The sequence below is a fragment of the Mycteria americana genome, chromosome 4, assembly GCF_035582795.1.
Source record: "Mycteria americana isolate JAX WOST 10 ecotype Jacksonville Zoo and Gardens chromosome 4, USCA_MyAme_1.0, whole genome shotgun sequence".
NCBI classification, from domain to species: domain Eukaryota; kingdom Metazoa; phylum Chordata; class Aves; order Ciconiiformes; family Ciconiidae; genus Mycteria; species Mycteria americana.
In genome coordinates, this window is record NC_134368.1 from 27,155,947 (window position 1) to 27,176,747 (window position 20,801).

Here is a 20,801-nt window from a genome sequence, read left to right on the forward strand (position 1 = left end):
CATTTTAAAACAAATTAATAAAACGAGCAGTAACAAAATCATTAAGACCAGGTGGTATCCCTTCCATGACTTCTACAGGAATTTAGAAATGATACACCAAATACTAACTATTCTGTTATTGCAATGTGTCAATGAACACGTTGAACACAGCAAATGTGAAAGAAACCGAAGGGTCCCAAAAGAGGAACTGAGTGCCACTCACCAGAACATCTAATTTTGAATGAGCAAACAGGTTGAAACAAAACAGTAACAACAACAAAGACTAGACACTGCTGAAAAATTATGTTATGGGAATGAGTCATTAAACTTTACATAATGGGATGCTTTGTCTAAGGAAAAATAAATTTTAGCAGACCCACAAGTATATGAGTAAAATGCATTAGGATCCCAAAAAACTTCCAACAAAGTCTCACACCAGAGGATCTTAAAATAAAAATCCTGTTGTGAATTAATTATTAACTAAAACATAGGAGACAACGGGTGGAAATAAATGACTGCTTTTCACAATGAAGGGAACAAAGGGAAAGTATTGATGGGAGTCAGAAGGGAATCTGTGACACAACATATGAAAAATTATTAGAAAATGAACTGAACAATGTATATAAAATTTACTGAGGTAGTCAGATCTAACATTATAATGAAGAACTGCGCAAAAATGTCACACTCCTGAATGGTTACAATATGAAATGAAAGAAATTCAGATTAAGGCCAGGTTTTCCCACCTGCATTAACTCTGCATGTATAGTATTAGGCAATGTATCATCCAAAATTATTCAGGAAAGATACTGAAGTCAACATGGATGTTTTCCAAAATTGTCAGCTCAGTGCTCAGAAATAGCGTAAAAGAAAAAAAAAAAATCATAAAGTATGTACACAACATGGTGCACACCTTGAATGCCACGGCCGAGTCTGGTCACCCTGGTTCCAAAAGGATACAGAACAACCAGACAAGAATAATCAGACGTATGCAATAATCAGTTTGTGTGGAAGTTAATCAGGTGATTTTTTAGCTTGGAAAGCAAAGGAGTGGAGAAGATACGGTAAACATATTTATTAATCAGAAGTGGGTCAAAGAATATTTATTATTTTACATATTGCAAGAACTATGAGATAGCCAGTGAAATTATCAGACAAGTTTAAAACAAACAAGTGAAGCTACTTTTTCCATACATGCATTAAACTTGAATTTACTGATGCAGATGCCATGGGTGCTTATAAAGCACAAATAAGTTTAGGAAAGAACTTGATACATTCATGGAATAAAGTTCCACTGAAAGCTGTGATGAACATGATCAAGCAGATTTAAGAAATCCTTAAATCACAAATTGCTGGAAGCCAAAACTGACCACTATGAGAATTATACTGAGCTATAGGGACCTTTGGTCTAAACATATGTGGCAATTCTTATGTTCTTATAATACGATTGTGTTCCGCACAAGTCAGTGATCTTATTTGCTTGACAGCACTTGATTGGTGCCTCCATAATATGGAATCTACATTAAGATGTTCTGGTAAGAAAATTATTTTTTTCCTGTAGCATTCTAGTTAATAGCCAACTCTAAGATTCTCTGTTTCTGTGGCTTCATTTTTTTCATTTTACTTTTACCAAATCATTATTAGAAGCAGATATTCCTGTAAATAAAATATTAACACTTACCCGTTTGTCGAGCGTTCTTTCCCTTACAAAGCCAAGCAGCTGGTCATTGACTAAAGAAAGATCTCTCTTGCCCGCAGTAATAATTGTAACAATAACATCATGTCGAATGGCTTCTTCTGGGTCGTGTGATCTAACCTTCAAATATTCTGTTACAATCATAAACAATGAAAAGCTTGGCTTTTTTATGTAGATATGACATATTCTGATTTATTAATAATGTTAAAACAATTAAATGTCAGTCACATATCACAACCATATAATCTATTAAACATATAACCGCCTAGAGGAAACATCTGTTCCAGTATTTTCTATGTTAAATATAAAACAATTATATAACTGTAAATATCAGAAGAATATAAAAGTGAATAGCTTTTACAATAACCTCATTTGCAACAAGCAATGAAGTGAAATAAAGCTGATCAGAATATACTGAAAATAAAGGGAGGTGGGGGAGTGAGAAGAAATAAAAAGAGCAGACACTCTCATTCCCAAAGAGCTAAGAAGGTAAATAATAAATGAAAAATACTGACAACTGATGTAGGTTAGCTTGCATCAAAAAAGAACAGTATTTTCAGTTAAGCCTGAAATTCTGCTCATACTTCAAATGATGCTGAAGTGAAGGAAGAAACAAGCTTCACAGTTTAGATCAGCACAATGGCATTTTCTAAACTCAGTGGAAGAGAGTACTGGGGAACATACTGACTGTTTCTGAAAGTAAATCAAGATGTTGCACCAATATTTGCTTTGACTTGCCAAAAGTTTCATTAGAATCTGAAATTACTTTAAAACTCATTCTGCAACAGGTAGCTTCTTAAAGACTCATTCTGACAAAGTCCACACAATGTCACACACTCCTCTCCTTCTAATAACTAGTGCTTGTCTTCAGCAGAAAGCAATTACTCAGTAGTTAGCTCTTCCATCCAGCATCAAGCATTGGACTTGACACATTTTAGAACTATACTGCTATGTACAGAAATAATTACATTCTTCCTTGCTCATTTCTTAAATTATTCTAAACCCCTGTACGAGCATCTCACCAGTGAGGTCTTTTGCTAAGTCTGGATGGTTCATTAAACAATGACTGGCGAATTTCACACTCTCTAATCTCACAGGGACATGGATATCATTGAACCTAGAGGAATAGAAGATGATGAATGTTAATTTTTAATTAGCCTTGCAAATCAAGATTATTCTCTATGTAGTAACATGTGTTGATAGTATGTTTCATTAACTATTAGAATACTTTTATATGGCAAAATAATACAATAGAAATGTTTTGAATTTCTCTCCATAATGTACCTCACACAAATTTTTATGTTATTTCTTGTGAAATTAAGTCAGGACTAAAATTAAAGGATGAATACGCTATATGTGGATGAAATGTTGACCCAATGGATTTTTTCCATTGACTTTTGAACATAATTCTCCATACACTGTCAATTGTGTGTGTTCATAATGAAATTATAAAAATATAAATTGCCATATAACATGTACAATTTGAAAACATTCACTTTTTAAAAAATGATAACTTTCTACATTTACTTAAAAGGAAATATCTCTTCACTCAAAAAGGTAAATGCCAAATAGAACAGATATAGTTGCAGATATAGCTGAACAGTAAGAAATTTCAGACAATGCTGGCATATCTATTGTGTAATTTCTTCTATGAATGTAATGTACTATCTATTTAACCTATATTCCCATAGCTGACAGCAACATAGCAGCAGTCCTTCAGGCTTCTTCATTCTAAAATATAACTGTATGCAATTCTCTGCTTCGTAGATTTAACAAAACAACTTGTTCAAATACAAACAGACAGTTACATCCTCTAAAAACACAATAAAAAAATGCAATACTATCAGAAAATCCAGAACAAAAAGAATAGAAATTCAGAATTCTATCCCTGTTTCTCTTACCGCCCAAGAAAGCACTGCCAAAGAGGACGATTTTGTGTGGCCAGATCAGAATCTTTGGAGCCAAAGAGTTTAGCCAGAAGTCGAACAACAGCCAAACGTTCTTCTCCATCATTGCTCTAAAAATCAAAACATAAAAAAGGAACAGTAAATCATTATTTGTAATATCTTAATAACAATTTCTGGATTCCTTTTCTTTCTGCTTTTATAAGTTAGATTAAAAACTGAGTTTGAAATAATTTCTGATAAACCTCAGTCTCCCTAATTAGATTATTAGATGGATATGAATAAAAATATACAAACACATATTAAGTGAAAATATTACAGCCATTGAATAGGTGGCTGTGCTTTGAAAATTCTTTCTCTTTCAGAGATAAAGACCTACACACAGTAGTTTGAATAATATATATCCCTGACAGTTTCAACAATGAATGATCTTATTTTTGTTTTAAAACATACTTTAAGACTATTTTATGTGTGTGGAAAAGACATCAATTAAGATGTTATAAATAGATGTGCACTAATAAAAGATATATGTAATTTCACCAAATACCTATTTCTTGGTTATTTTTCTTTGTTGCCACCATACCCCAATACGTACATGCACACACATAAAATTATTTCTCTTGTCCACTTACAATCTTGTGAAAAACAAATAGCTTTTTAATTAAAAAAAACCTAAACCCCCAAATCAGGATAAATTAACTATTTCCAAGGATTCAAAAGAAGTCAGCTGACTTATTAGCTGATTCTGACATATCTGGGAAAATATTTGGAAATACTTCCTCTATTATTAAAACATTACTTCACAAAAGAAAATTCTGCAAATCAATACTGAAGCTGACACACTTGCATTTCATGAGATAAGCCAACCCCAGCCTAATTACTTTATAAATCTCAGGTGAAATCCAAAGATTAAGTACATACAACTTCTGCATTAGATCATATGAATTTATCATTATAATGATTATATATTTTGTGTGCGTAATACACGTTTGCAGGCGCAGAAAGCACACAATTGTATACAACTTTCAAGTGTCCTTCCTTTGATATTACATTTATCTTTACTTTAAAGTGATAAATACAAAATTTGTATCCCTCCAGTAGAACACTTACTAAATCTACAGCTCTGCACTCTTTAATATCCACACAAATTTTATTACTTGTGCAAAGCTACATTGTAACCTACCTTCAGCTTGAATTCAAGCTGTGGCATGACAGACAGCAGTAAGTGAGGATCTATGGCAAAAAGCTCTTGTATCAAGTCAAACACATGTTCTGATAGGTCACTTACTGAAGACTTTCCCAGTACCAGAACCTGGTTAAAAAACTAAAATACAAACAATATTATTTATTTTCCTTCATTAATGCAAACACTATTTTAGAAATTATTTTAACGTAGTATCATTAAGACTTTAATTCTAATGGAAGGTACTCGATGCACATTTTTTCCATGACATCAAACCAGTTCACCCTTACAGTTTTGGCTCAAGCAAATTACAAATAAACAACCTTCATATTCAGTTCTATTACTTCCATCAGGATCAATTAATTAATGGTAATTTGATAATTTAAAATATCAATAACTATCTCCCCAGCAAAATTAACAGGTAATAAGAGAATTGTTGATTTAAAATGCATATAAATGCATATTCATCCAGTAGAAGTTGAGAAAAAAAATTAGTATCTTATTTTTAATTTTTTTATAATTTAAACCCAATCCAAATTGAAGATGACCAAATGTTGAAAAAGAAGCTTCTCAACTTTTAATCTATTTTAAAGAATGTCAGATGACTTTACGGTATGTGATATTTGACGGTAATGTATCAAGGTTGTTAGTTATGTAACAGAAAAAACAAAAGTAGCCTAAAATATGAATTATTTATTTTGGATTTGTTATATTTTAATATGCTCAATATACTTCCTATTAGATACTGTGGGTTAATATTAATATTATTTAAGCAGTGCAAATGCTACAAAGCTATGACACACTTGAATAAGAAAGTAAGAATAATATTAAATCAACTCAGAGGTCACTCTATGCACTATCCTGTTTCCAGCTATGACTAATTACAAAAGCTTAAAGAAACAGGGGAATTGGAAAGTGCTACTTGTTAGTGAGACTCCTTGAGCTTTTAAATACTTACTGATTAATCTTTTATGAATTTGCCTAATTCCCTTTTTAAACTACTCTGACTTAAGAATTCTATTGGCTTCAGCCCCAAGGAAAAGCAGGAGAATGGACCAGACTACATACCCCACAAGACTGTAGTAGCTATTTTAATAGGTAGAACATACAACATTGACATTCAACAACAGGAATTATAGTAAAAGGAAGCCTTGTAAAAAATTCAATTCTTCTAGTCTTTATGGCTAAACCAAGATTAGGATGGAAAAAAAAAAATCTAGTAAAGAGCTGGTAGTTTGAAATGCTTCATGCTAAAGCTTGGTATGAAATGAGGCTGTCTGGCTGCTGGACATATGAAGTACTAACAATTCCTTTTGTTGCAACAGGATTTTTTGGTGGTCACCTATGGTGGTCACAGCCTAGATTTAGGCTTAATTTTAGACTGAAATGGGTAAAATTAATTTCCTCTTCACTTATTTGAAACACTTCACACACTTCTTTAACAACCAAGCTAATATCCTGTTTGGAAAATGGTATTCTTGGAGCTGTGTTACAAAATGTGACTTTTATAAACAATATTTTTAAACAAACAAACAAATCTACAATAAATCGAGAGAGTAACAAGAACACTTGTTACTTGTAGGTAACATGGATTAATTAATTTACATACGTTGGCAATACATGGCTCAATGGTCTGGACGGTCCTTTTCAACAGGACTTTTGCAAGATCAAATGCTTGTTTATTAAGGTTCTGAAATAAAGAAAAAAATAATAAAAGAGACAAACTATTTCAGATGACTTTACTTTTCTTTCCCAACGTTAAAAGACCATGACTTTAGAATGGTACGTTTTACCACCAATCTATTTGTTTTCAAAGCTATCTAAGTTCAGTTATGTTAATTCCACAACTAAAGACTTAGAAAAATCTTAAAACTAGTTTTTCACACCCTTGAAAGAAATCTAACCCCAAACCATCACTTCCTGCACATTCCTCTAAGTCTTTATCACTCCAGTTGCTACCTGTAGCATTGTATTCATATCTATAAAAAGTTTTCACATGCAGTAGCATTAAAAATTTTGAAGAAACGTTACCACACCTCCATACTTTGATAAATAACATGCACCAAATTTTGCCACTGAAAAATGAACTACTCTAACTTACTATTTAAATCTGGTTTTGTTTCCCCCTCACATACTCATTAAAGGTACACCCTGTAGCAAAGTTCAGCCTTGTCCAGACAGTAACTGTGCACTGACTTCTCCATGGACTGTACTGTACGCTCCGAGATAGCCCACAGAAAGCACCTACGCCTGCACAGTTAGCTGCAAACTTTCCAAGCAAACGTTTGACTGCAACGTAACAAATCTGAACATTGTTTTTATTACTCTTGAGCAAGATAAGGAACGTAACTGCACATCTGAAAAATGTGACTGTCCAAATCTGCACAAAATCCAATATGCAGTATCTCATCTCATCTAGGGATTAATGCAGCTGGGGGGGCGGGGTGGGGCGGGGGGAGAAAGGTGGATTAGCTGATTGGCCTGAAAATTACAAATGACTGCAGACAAAATACAGGTAAAGCCTAAGGATGACTGATTCTTGAAAAGACAGTATTTGGCAAGTCTACATTCAGAATGACTTCCTCATGTTCTTTTAGCTGATGAGATGACAAACCGAAAGACAGTTGATCAACTGATAGTAAAGAGAAACAAATGGCCAAAGGCTCAAATACCTCCTCAGTCACCATAGCACTAAACTGATGTCTCATTACAGAAGACAGAGAGATATGTATAAACTCTTCTCAAATTCAAAACAAAACAGTTTCTCTCCAAACCAGACCATGATTAAAATCTTGTTGGCAGGTATGTCTGTATTAAACTAAAGGACTTGCAAACCTCATACAGAAAATGTATTTTATTTGGATCTTCAATACAGCTTCAAACATTTCTTGCAATAAAGTTGTGTTGTGGTTTTTTTTTTTTTTCTCTCCAGACAGGCTCACCAGAACTAAAAAGAAACCCCACAAAACAAACAAAAAATAAACCAACAACCACCCAAACACAAAAAAAAAAACCCAAAATCCCCCAAAGAACCAAACACCAAAACAGCCTAGAAAAGAAATATATATTGATAAAATAAACAACTATTAATAAATAATAAATAAATAATCAATCTGTTAGGAAGAAAAAAAACCCTTGAAGGTCTGGATTGGCCATGCTGTAGGGGATGCAGAAAAAAAATACTGATTTTAAATATATGAAATACATGTTTTTAAGGAAAAAACTTGACAGTAGAAGTGTGAAGAAAAATATTCACTAAATAGCACTGGTTTTAAAGTTAATAAAAAGAACTACAGTTTGATGCCATAGGTGGTCTGAGCAAAATGTGACATACCGTACTGCTGTTGAAAACCTGGATTTACTAGAGGAGAGCCCCATTAGCACACACAGAGAGAACAATGTACAGTAAAGCCACTTTACTGATCATGGAAGTACAAATAAATATAATTTAGATGCTGAGGTAGACTCTACTTCATATCTTGGTACTGATACATTTTTCTTTTTCTACTGCAGTACTGTCTTACACAATCTAAGAAAGTTTAAAAAAACCCCAAAAATCAAAAACCAAAAAACAAACCAAAACCACCCCCCCCCCAAAACACCCCCCCCCCCCCAAACCCCGAAAAGGAATAAAATACATTATCCAAAACACATCTTTCAACTCCTTTACAAAGACAAACTTCCATTAAGCGTAACAGTCTAGCCACACTGATACTTCTATTATGTCATAGCAGAGAATGACTAGTATTCAATCGCTTTGCACAGACATAAAAGTATTGTTACTATATGTTCTCTACAAGAAAACAAACTGTGCTTTTCAAGGTATGGTGCTTCTGATTTACATACCTAAGGACAAACAATTAATATAATCATAGAATTTCCTAAGAGATCTGTTCATGAAAGGAGAACATAATTACCGCAGTCAAACTTTGCTAGGCAGAGCAGAATAGACAAAAGAACTTTCTGGGTTTTTGTGTGGTGGTGGTTTTTTGTTGGGCTTTTTTTTTTGGTTGGTTTGGTTTTTGGTGTTTTGTTTTGTTTTGTTTGTTTGTTTGTTTGTTTTAAACTACCATGGTATAGCAGTAGTTTATGTTCTGTTGTTACAGGAAACAAACAAGTTAAAATAGACCAAAATAGTGACCAAAGTATGATACTGAGCACTGACTACAGCATTTTATTTGCTCAGTCATGATGGCCAAGAGCCAGTAAGGACAGGCCACCAGTCCTCTAAGAGATACTAAATATGCAGTACAACCCAATATTTACACCAAGTTTACCTCCCTCTTTATCAGAGCCTTGCTCGAGAATTTCCTTCATTAGGCAAAATTATATGATTAAGCTAACAATGTTAATGCTAAAGGATCATATTCACTTTTACTTTGCCTACACCAACTAGTCACACACGCTGTTCAGTTGTACAAGGTCTACCAGGTCTTTGCATCCTCAGAGCAATGCCCACCATTGTTAATAGCATCACCCAGCACCTGACATGCACAACTCCACTCCTTTATTTCCACTCCTGATCTCTACTGCCTATAATTAATTAGAAACAACTTACAAAGAACAGCGTATTTTCAAAAGGACTCTTTTTCTACTGTTATGAATAAGAAGACTCCCTTCCTGTTACCAGTTTTAATAAGTTTTAATAAGTTAAAATAAGTTTTAAAACATCATCTCGTTGCTGTCAATAAAAATCAGTTGATAGAATGATATTCCCATCTCATGGTCACGACAGAAGGAATGCAAACTGACCTCAGACGATAGATACTTTTATATACCCGTTGCTGAGATTTCACAGGTAAGTGACAATGGCCACAGCTTAGTCACTCCTGTGCTATACATTTCCATGAATTCTCCCTCTTTAGGTAACCAAAGGAATAATCCCTGCTTTTATGTGCTAATTTAACTTTAATTATATAGTCATGGATGGAGCTGCCTTAATTTTGTCATTATTTTAAATTAATAAATGAACAAACAGAAACACATACTTGGTAATCAGAGTACAGTTCATTTACTGTAGCTCATAATTGAAACTTACTGTTCTCCATACAATTTTCAGTAAGAAGCACAAGCGTTCTAGCAAGGGAATTTTCTTGGTCAATGCAAGGCAACACCAGCCTGCATCTCACTTTCCCTGATTTCATGGCTAAAGGAGTTGTGTTTATTCTCCTCTCAACTTTATTTAGCCATAGGTAAAGGTACTTCAAAAGCTCAAATGCACACCCAGTGACTAGATAGTAAATCACAGAATGAAACCAGAACAGCAGCATCAGTGACAGTTCATGAAGCTGACTGTAAAGGGGGAATCTCTGAAAAACCTGTCAAAGGAGCTGTGTAGATGGGCTAAGACAACACCTGCATGACAGCAGCAATCTGCTAGGAGGGGCTCACATAAGACTCCTCTAGGAAGACAGGGGGTCACTTCTAAGTGAGTTAAATGGATGCTGAACTCTGTAAAGGGCAGAAAGATTATAGAACTTTTATAAAAGAATATGAAGCATAAAAGCAACCAACCAACTAACTTAAAAAAAAAAAAGAGAGAGAGAGAGAAGTACTACTCTTCAGGTAATAATTAGGTTTTATTAAATGAAAAGTTTAAGGGGAAAAGACACTGGGGGGTGGGGAGGGAACTAGGGAGGTGGAGGGGAGTCTGACGGCAAGCAGAGGCAAGCAGCAAGTCACCACAGAAGTCTTGGGGAAGTCTTCCCCCCCAACCTTCCTCTTTTTTTAATTAAAAAAAAAATTCTTCACATCTTTTCAATAAAAAAAAAAAACAAAACCAACAAACCCAAAAACCAAACCAACCAACAACCCACAACCCTTAAGATATAATGTAATATGTAATAGGAAAACATTTGCTTGAAAATACTGTATTTGTTTCAGTACAGAGTTCCTGAGGTGTCAAGCAGGCAGAATCTCTTGATACTGAATAATCTAGACGCAGCTAATGAACAGCACCAAATAATTCCCAAAGGAAGTTTTCAATCCACTGTTACCAAGGCTGGGGAAAAAAAAAAAAAGCAGTCGTGATGGCTAAAGTGTGTGGAGAGATAAACAACAAGCAAAAGGCAATAAAAATTATTATTATAATGGTATACTACTATAATATTTTACTTTGCAGACCTTGTGTGCGGGGATGAGGTTAATCAAAATGGAGTCCAACAGCTCCTGAGTTACTCCATCGCCTTCCATGATGATAGAACTCATCAAATCCAGCATATGCATTTGTACCTTCTGGTTGTGGCTATTACTAAGATGATAAAGAATATTATCAATACTAAATTTTCAGTTCCTGACAAATATTAACAGTACTGTTAAGAAACAATGTCTAACGCTGTCCAGTTTGCCCTCCCTTACATTCCCCACATCTCAAAACTCAAACTATTTTATGTGCCTTTCCTCTCTTATAGAAAGCTTCAAAAAGCTAGAACACTGCAGCTCTGCTTTAAGAAGTGAAACAAAATAAAAAAGAAAACAACAACCATGGAAATACAAATGTAGATAAATGAGTCAGAGTGAAGTATACTGTTGTAACGTGGACAAGAAATTTTAAAACATGTCTACTTTTAGACACACACCCCTCCATATTGTCAGTAATTCGCACTCATTTGCTTTCCCTGTATCTCCTCATTTGGAGGAATAAAGACTTGTTCTATTCAAATGTATTTATTTGTAGACTATGCAAGGATTCAGTCTGCCCCCGAAACTGATGATATTTTGACAGTCTAGTATAACTGAAGCAATTCAACTTACTTGATAACTGAAAAAAGAGTCCTAAAAAGCTGAATAAAAATTTCATTGCAATCTTCCAACTCAAAGCAGATGTTGTAAGATTTAACCCAAGCTAAATTCTAAAACAAAAATAGGAAATGCAGGATATTACAACTTTCACATTAAGTCACATAAATATAATCATGTTAGTAACATTTTTTCTATTTAAGGAAAAATATCATATAATAGATTGTAAACCCCTTGGGGAAAGAGACTGGATATTTGCTTTGCATATAAAGAGCTCTTAACACAAAGGGGCTTTGCAATATACATCCAGAAAAAAATTAAATATAGAATAACCTGATTGCTTATGCATAAAAGAAGATTGACAGAAATTGTTAATGTCCATATTTCTAGACATTTTTCTTCATGCTATGAAACAATACAGTTGTAAACATCAATAAAAGGTTTACAAACAAGATACTGTTTTCTAAATGTACCCTGATAAAACCCCCACACTTCTTACCAAGGGTAGGTTTTTCTAATGTTTTTAAACCAAAATCTTATATTCCTCCTCCCATCATCAATATAAGCAGATTTGCATTTTAATCAGCATTAGAAATTCTCTCTTGATGAGATAATATAACCTTAAGGGTGCATGATATGAAAAACAATGTACAGAATTGTAGGACAAAGGATAAATGTTAATAAATAACAATCGTTTTAACATGTCCTCAACTATAGGCTGCATGAACTTATTAAATGCAAACAGAATTACAACTGCTAAAAGAAGCAACTCATTGAACTTTAATGAGTCTGGTGCAATTTACAGAATAAAAGAAACTTCCCAGGCATACCGGCACATCTGAGAAAGACTGATTACATTTCTTAGGCTTACAGAGCAAATACCATCTACTGAAAGTTACAATTATTGTGTTACCTCTAACAAGTAAAAGTATCTGTTAAATTGAGGGCTCTTCGTGTCCTCCAAGCCTTTTAATTGTCTTGTAATAAACAAGAATATGTCCTGTCAAAAAATGATAAAGTGTTTACAAACTTGATTCAGCAGAGAGTAAAAATACAACCCTTTAGTAGTGACATCTACCCACATTTAAAAACTCATGATATGAGAACATTAAATTGTCTTTTTTAGGCACTGACAGAAAGCTATCACCAACACAGATACTGGTTATCTAGTGTTCCTTTACACATCTCTGGCCCTTAAAGTACTACACTGACTGACAGGACCAAAGCATCATCTCTTTAATAAAACAGAATATCAGTATAAATGCGAGTGAGAAGATTTTCTTAGTTGGTTTTTTTGTTTGTTTGTGTTTGGGTTTTTTGGGGGGGCTGGTGGTGGTTCCCACCCCCCCCGCAGTAAGAGAATGAGGTAGGAAGAAGGCCTTTATTTTATAAAGCATTTTTACCTTAAGTTTGTCATGGGAAGTGTATGGAGCTTCAGGAGCATAGATACGAAAGATATCAGCCAAGCAACATGCTACAAGGAGGCGCACATCTTTATTGGGATTCCTGAGGAAGAATTCAGATGCAAGGTGCAAGGCTAATGGGAGATACTGCTGCTTCTCATCCTCCGAGTCCTGGTCCATATCCATGAAGGTTTTTACCACCATCTGAAAAACAGAAAAAAAACCCCATTCAAGTGCTTTCTACTTTTATTCGTAATTACTAAACAATACTTTCTAAAAGGATGTGATACTATCAATATGTGTCCCACTGCATAATCACAGTACTGCAATTTTTTTGTTAGGACAAACATCAGAAAAAGAGAAGTGTTAATCTGATACTTAAAGGCTTATTGAACTTGGTATTTTAAAGACACTGAAAAATGCCTTGAAGCTCTGCTTATTTTGCCAATGTTAACCTGAGGTGCAGCACAGAAACTGCTGCACACTGAGGTTGGAGATGGCAGCACCTCTTCATCAAAGCAGTCCCAGACCGCTTCAAAGTAAGGACTTGCCTCAGTATGGACAGTACGAGGGGCTGCAAGCCATCTGGCCTAAGGCACAGGCCACAGTATAATGCAGCTGCTTTAAGAGCAATGCCAAGACTTGAGAGGAGCCTAAGAGGCCAGTCTTACGCTCTGCCTGTATCAAAGCACAGAGCTCAAGAACTACTTTACATATGCACAATCCTTGCATATTCCCTCATGTAAAATACGGCTAATGCTGCAGATCTATTCTTTCTGCATATTCAAAACTGCATCTATAGCCTTATCTACATAATGAAAAAAATAAACTACATGGTTTCCTTGTTTCTTCTAGCATAGCTAAGAACTACTAATTCCTATGAAATGCCACCAAAATTGTTTGCTTTTAATTATTATACAACCCCATTTAATAGAAACATCTCAACATAATAATTTGGCAAAACTGAAAGTGAAAATTTAGTTTGAAGAAATAAAAACTTGCAGGTTAAACTTTCAGAATAGGGTTTGTTAAAGGATGAGTACGACTTCTAGGATGTCAGCACAGAACCGGGAGATGTGCCACAGATTCTTAGTACGACCTTAGTCAAATCAGTCTTTGTGTCCCATTCCTCCATGTCACTTGAGCATCCTTTGAGTTAAAATTGTGAAGGACAGTCATACTGCATACCAGTAGGATTTAGTATACCCATTACACACACAGTACACACATTAAAGAGATATAAGAGAAAACACAGAATGATAAATCTTGACAGGTCAAATTCACCTCTAGAATATTAACAGTAAAACACAAGAGACTGAGCTCACACAACTAACAAACACATCCCTTACTCCTACCACAATTCTTTTGTTATCATGTCATTCAAATTATACTAAGGTTGTTGCTCCATTACTAAGCATGCCCCCGCTTCCAACATGAAAACACTGTCTTTCAGCTTTACCTCCTCCTTGAGTTTTGGAACTCAGTTTTAAACTCAGTAGATCTTATAAATTAAAATAGATGTTTGACAGCAACCTTTCCTACCATATGTTACTTAAAACTCCTCAATTTCTATAAATGTACAAGTACATTCCTTCGTGAAGCAACTTATAGCAAAACCAAAAATCAAGAAAGAAACGGGGGGGGGGGGGGGGGGGGGGAACCCCAACAGAATAAAAGACAACTTTACAGCCACAGCCCATAAAAATCCAAATTCTACCTGCATTGCCCTGTTTCCCTAAAAATATTCTTAAGCTATATTTTGAAGCATTAGCTGAAAGGACAAAACCATCCTTCTATTAACAGTACAGGTCTGTCTGTTACAGTGTTACACATCACCGGTCCTTCCTAGATATTGGAGTTACAAAAATAGATAACAGTCTTCAAAACCTACCAGATTCTTTCAATAAGGAAGGTTTAAAAACAAAACAAAACACACAAACAAAAAAACCCACCACCAAACCAAAAACCAACACAACGCAAAACCAAAAAAAACCACAGCACACTCTCTGCTGGTGGCAGGACAAGGAATAATGGCCCTGACTTGTAGCATGGGATTCAGGTAACTATTACTGAAGGCTTTAAGAACAGGGTAGAAAGGACTAAAAGATCTGTGGATCCTACCCTGGAGACTGATGATAAACTGTATCTGTACCATATAAACTTGTCCCACTAAAGTTCTTTCCAGTCTTTTTACTAATTTTATAGATAACCTATATAAGCGATCTTTTGATCTTTCTCATAAGCCCCATCTCCTTTCTCTCTACGTGTATCGTAACCTTCATAACAAGAATACCCTCCTAGATTCAGATCTTTCTTTGGGTTCTCATGTTCATATGACAATATGCATAAATCTTGCATATGACCCTTCCCTGGTATGTCAAAAACAGACAAGGTAAGGCAGCATGGTGCTGTGAAAACTCATACAACTTTCCCATTTGGTAACAAGACATTAGGATATTCTGGGATTAAAGTAACCAAACTAGTCTTTGGCACCGTCTTGCCTGTTTGAAAACACATCAGCCTTACAGATTTTCCTGCTTTGCTCTTGTATTCAGAAGAAACTGCCAGCAAATATCCATAAAACCTCTTTCTATTTCCCTGCAAAGCACTCCTTGATATTTCTTTTCTATTACAAAACAACACTTGGACAGTAATTGGGCCATTGGCAAGCTGCAACTGCTATTTAACGTACTGATCTATGTTTCCTCCATTGTTTCTTTATAGTCCCATATCTGCTTGTATTTGTGTGTTGTCTTTTGTGTTATAATAAAGTCTTTGGTGCATGACGTTCTGTTTATGGCACGCACAAAAAATGAACAGAATACTACCTTGGCCTTTATCTAGGATCCCAGATACCAAAGCAATATAAATAACGAATAATATGTATTGGGTACACAAAATATATAGTATAACACAAATAATGAAAGTAATTTATAATCAAACTACACAGGGCTATACCATGGTTAAAAGCATGATGTAAATGCTTGCTAGTGGCAGGACACATAAAAGATTTGGGGAAAAGGGAATTAATAAAGACTTGCATTTAAGTACAATCCATAAATTTGTTGGACTCTGCCATCATAGTTCAACAAAATAATTCTATCTATTTCTTGAATATGCGCCATTAACGATATCTAAAATCCTACACCCTGAGAGTAGTCTCTATAGCCAAGCAACTACTGGCACTGATTAAGGTATCACACAAAACAGAATTATTTCCAAATGCCTGCTAATCTACATACGAGATTAATTGTTAAAATAGGAAAAAAAAAGAAAAGAAAAGAAAAGAAAAAGTCCAGACATTAAATACAATATATGCTTGGCTCTTCACACTCTCTAGAAAGCCAAGAACTTGCTCAAAATTTCACCAGTTACAGGACTGGTACTCTTACCCTCTAGCACAACTGAAAAATTAGTTATCAAGCAACAATCAAGAGAGCAACTTAAGTCTTTAGAAGTACAAGATCTTTTATGTTTGATGAAACCACTTATTCATAATAGAACCGCATATCCTCAAGTACAACACACTGATCAACAAGAGTTCCATGATTTCCTGGGGTACTCCTGTCTCTCTCTCCACAGCCATCCATTGTCTTGTTTCCTCTAAGACAGGAACTACTTTCCCTTCCTTCCCTCATGTTTATACCACGTCTAATGCAAAGTCTTGGTCTAGGACTATAGTTCACAAATACATCTGTAATACAAAGAAATGAAATGACAACATACTGCAAGCTCTTTTCTGTGTTAAGGTCTGACAAAGAAGTCACTTCTGATCACCTGGGATTGGTATTACTTGGGATAGAATCAACAGAAATATTAACATGTGAAGTTAAGCATACTTATCCACCGCTTCCCAAAAATCTTTCTTAAACTGTATTGTAGTCATAGTTCCCGCTCTTTGTACATTTCCTATAACTCCATTACATTTCCCGTTACAAATTATGGGCTCTCAGAGGAATGGGGGTGAGGAGGAAGCAGTATGCAAGTTATATGATGCCTAATAAATATTGGTAACATCTTATGAAGAACTGCTCATAATTGGTTCAGAAAGATTTTCATAGTTAAAATTTTTTAGTCATACCACTGCAATACCGGTATTAATTGTGACGGCTAGAAACTGATCTATTAAAAGAATCTGCTACTGAAACTGAAAACCTGAAATAAACTCTACATATACAAAAGACTAAAGGTCCAAATAATTTGAAGCTTTAAATTATTTTTAAACCCAAATGGGAAACCACTTATGTAACTAGTGATACACATAAATGCAACGATGAGGGAATATGACAAAGCAAGTAAGCCCAACAAAATTCAAGGCTGTGGTTAATATTTCATTGAACCAGAGGGAAGGAAAAAATACGATTGCAGGGAGATGACATGAATTGCTACTCCCAGACGGATTTTAGTACAATTATTTTTTCCAAGAATCTGCATGTTAAGAAAATCTTCTTTACTAAAATTATTCATATTATAGGTACTCTATTGAAGCAAATTACATTCAAGGTGTCATCTGATCCATCCTAACTTCCCTTGCTTTAATTGCAAAAAAAGCCCAAAACAAACAAAACCCCACTCCAATTCCTCTTTGTATTAAGGTTTTCATTTCAGGCCTAAAAGGAGTCTCAATTTCCCAAAGTTTTGATTCAACCATTACATAAATATTTCTCTAGCAGAATGCAAGAGTTATTTCAGAGTTAGGTATTAATTATTATCATGGTAAGCCAGTTCTTCCAGGAAAAAGTGATTAAACCATAACAGTAACTCACTATTTTTTCAAATTACAGTACTATCATCTAACTGAAGTCTTGCTGTACAGGCGAAACAACCCTAGCTAGAGCACTAATATTCCATTATATAAAACCCTACAGACTTAGTAGCTTCCACCACAGAAAATTGTTACTGTCCTCTGCGCAAAAAGCCGGAGAAAGAACAGTATTACTTAAACATATTAATGTAACATCATTCATTCTTTTCCAAACAATTAAGCATTCAATTTAAACACTAATTGCTAGCAAATGTAAACAAAATACAGCTATTCACATTTACGATTAAATTAATTCTGCATTGCTTTTGATTTAATGCATCTCCATTAAGTTATCACATACTGGTACTTTAGTTACCTTGCAAAAATAAAAGTGTTAAAACTATTCTAGAAATGGTCATTATTGCCATTTTTACCGTAGTACCTTGAAATTCTAATTATCAGACCAAGATTTTACTCTCCCAGGCTCTGCAAACATGTAAGTGGTATGCTCTGATTATAACACTGGAGATGGTACAGAAATGCAAATGCCTTCATTCAAACTAGTGAGAACAACAGTTACATTAAGACTGCTAAGTCATTCTTAGCACATTACAAACATATTGAAAATTAAAGAATTTAAAGCTTTCAGGGAGGTGTCCATCTGACTGCATAAAAACACGCATTGTGCAAGCCAGTCACTCTGGGCTGCCCTTTCACCTGTTGCAGAGAAATGCACAGACGAGGACTGAATTCAAGCACAGATGCCCATGATGACATGTACAGACATCAGGTCAGTTTTGCCCTGGAAGTGCCTAATTCTCTGCACTCACCATGAAAGCAGCTCAGTGTGACCAGATGCCTGAAATAAGGCGAGATGAACACTACCTGCAGCTTCTTCTGAGACTGTCAGCCTTTCAATTGCATTTAAACATACACCAGAGGTTGCCAAAGCGTTGTTCACAGTCTGCCCACACCTCATATGCAGTTTACATGCAGCCTGTTTTCAAAGACAGTAAATCAGCATAGTAACTTGCCCTTATGTGACTCAGCTGCACGTGAATCTTGTGCAAGACCTATGCCTTAGACGGGAATATTAACTTTTGCTGTTCGGATCCTGGTTTGTGTTTATTGACCATGCAGATTTAGGTGCATGGTTTGTTGGATCAGGAAGCTCAGCTACTGCTGAAACATACTGATGATTCCAGCATTATAAGGAGGAGAGCTATATAAACACAAAGAGAGGACAGAGTAATCGGTGTAGATAGAGAAAAGACTCAAAACAGTGCTTGCAGAGAAGAAGAAGCAGGCACATGTAGGAAAGCCTTGCTGCAGTTGGCAGGACAAACACAAACCTCCAAGTTAGTCATAGCATGGGGAAGGTGTGTGCAGATTGCATTTGTTTTACTGTTCTTACAACAGCTTATTCATAGTATTCAAAGAATTAACATTTAACCACCCTTGGCTTGAAAAAAGACCAAGGAAATATACTCAGTATTTAAATATTCACCTTGCAATCATCAAAAGAAGAAATTTAACAACTGAGAGAATTTGATACCATTTACCACTATAGGAATAACATTAGAAGTTAACTTCAGCATTAAGATTAAATACAAAAGGTATCTGGAAGTAAAACTTCCCCAAATTGAAGTGAGCCCAGCTGACCCTTCCAGAGCTTGGACAGCTCAGGGAAAGATGTCAAGAGAAGGCTGAAATCAAAGTACACCCAAATGATGCAATTTTCGACTGTGCCATCAGAGAGTCTTTACTTTTTTTTCCCCTCACATGGTTTAAGCAGTATTATGGGTGACCCTTGCCATTAGCTATTAACAATAAATTATGTTCTTTGACTAAGACCTAATTGTAAAACATCACAAAATCCACAGACATGCATATCTGGAAAAAAATACTTCTAAATGGTGCACATTTAGAATGAGAAGTCTTGGTCTCCCTCACATATAATCCTGTCTATCAGCCAGAACCACCAAACAAACATGGAAAAATGGAAATTATTGTGTGGACAGAAACAAAAGTAAAAGATCTCAAAATATTCAAATCAGGAGGACCAGATGATTATTATTTCAGAATCTTTAAATACCTAACAAATGAAACCACAAAACTTAGCAACACAGGTTTTGTTTGCTTTTCTTTAAATAACAAAACAAAACAAAACCAAAAAATCCCCCAAAATGTCCAACAACAAAAAAACCCACACAAAAACTAACACCCAAACAAGGATACCAACTGGCCAGAAATTAGCAACTGTTAACCTAATAATCAAGAAAGAAGATCCTGCCAACACATTCAACAGGCTGACATCAACAGAATTTTATAATACAAACCTAATTTGGAAAGGCTAAATAAACACAGAAGTTAAGAAAAACAGGGTAACACATAAAAAGGGAATTACTTTGCTAACCTGATAAACTTCCTTTGATAAGATAATCAACTTCCTAGACAAGAAGAACAAGACAAGCAATTTGTCTGAGCGTCAAGAACAGCATCACACTGAGCCACATGGAAATTGAGGACGTTGGAAGAGACGAAGCTTAGCCCAACATTACCTCCTTAGCTCCTTCCTAAAGTGTTAAACTGAGAGGGCCTTTTGGACCCAAATGAATTTATTGGTGGAGAATGGTGTTATAATTGACCCTATTCGCTATTTCCATAAACAGCTGTGGTACAAGAAGTAGGAATGGAGCGTAATGACAACAGTTAGGGACCGGCAGTAGAGGATAGGATATTATTAAACAACAGAAATACCAAAAATTAATAATTGCTCAATGGTCATATGCTTAGTGCTTAAAACCAAGACTTGTGCTACTAAGAGCCTATCAGCTGGAAACAACAGGACAAGAGCAAGATGGACATTTATTAAGAAACTGTAAAGGGATTATGAGCCAACAACAGGCTATGTGCATGAAAACAAGGAAAACGCAATTGCAGGGTATGACAGAAGTAGTATTTCCAGTCAACGAAAGGAAACAACAGCAATACAACTCATGAAGTGCTAAAAATACTAAATGCCGATTTGAAACACGTCACTTAGGTCTGATTACCCTCACTGATTTAAAAAAAGAATTCAAAATGGGAAAGGTACAGAAAGTGGCTACCAAAGAAGTCTCAAAACCCTTTTCTTCTAAGGGGACATTACGAGACA

The 20,801-nt window shown here is 35.2% G+C and overlaps 1 protein-coding gene across 2 annotated transcripts in view; it reads right to left on the reverse strand.

Moving 5' to 3' along the window:
* The window catches only part of PDS5A (PDS5 cohesin associated factor A), an 86,674-nt gene that overhangs the window by 39,883 nt on the left and 25,990 nt on the right, over nt 1-20,801 (reverse strand). For both annotated transcript variants that reach the window (XM_075499964.1, XM_075499965.1), the window contains exons 3-11: nt 12,901-13,104; nt 12,411-12,497; nt 11,513-11,610; nt 10,883-11,009; nt 6,369-6,449; nt 4,760-4,900; nt 3,574-3,689; nt 2,695-2,789; nt 1,658-1,803 (exon numbers count right to left, since the gene is read on the reverse strand). In XM_075499964.1, coding sequence (XP_075356079.1) covers nt 1,658-1,803; nt 2,695-2,789; nt 3,574-3,689; nt 4,760-4,900; nt 6,369-6,449; nt 10,883-11,009; nt 11,513-11,610; nt 12,411-12,497; nt 12,901-13,104 — 1,095 coding nt within the window. The remainder of the gene's footprint in view (nt 1-1,657; nt 1,804-2,694; nt 2,790-3,573; nt 3,690-4,759; nt 4,901-6,368; nt 6,450-10,882; nt 11,010-11,512; nt 11,611-12,410; nt 12,498-12,900; nt 13,105-20,801) is intronic.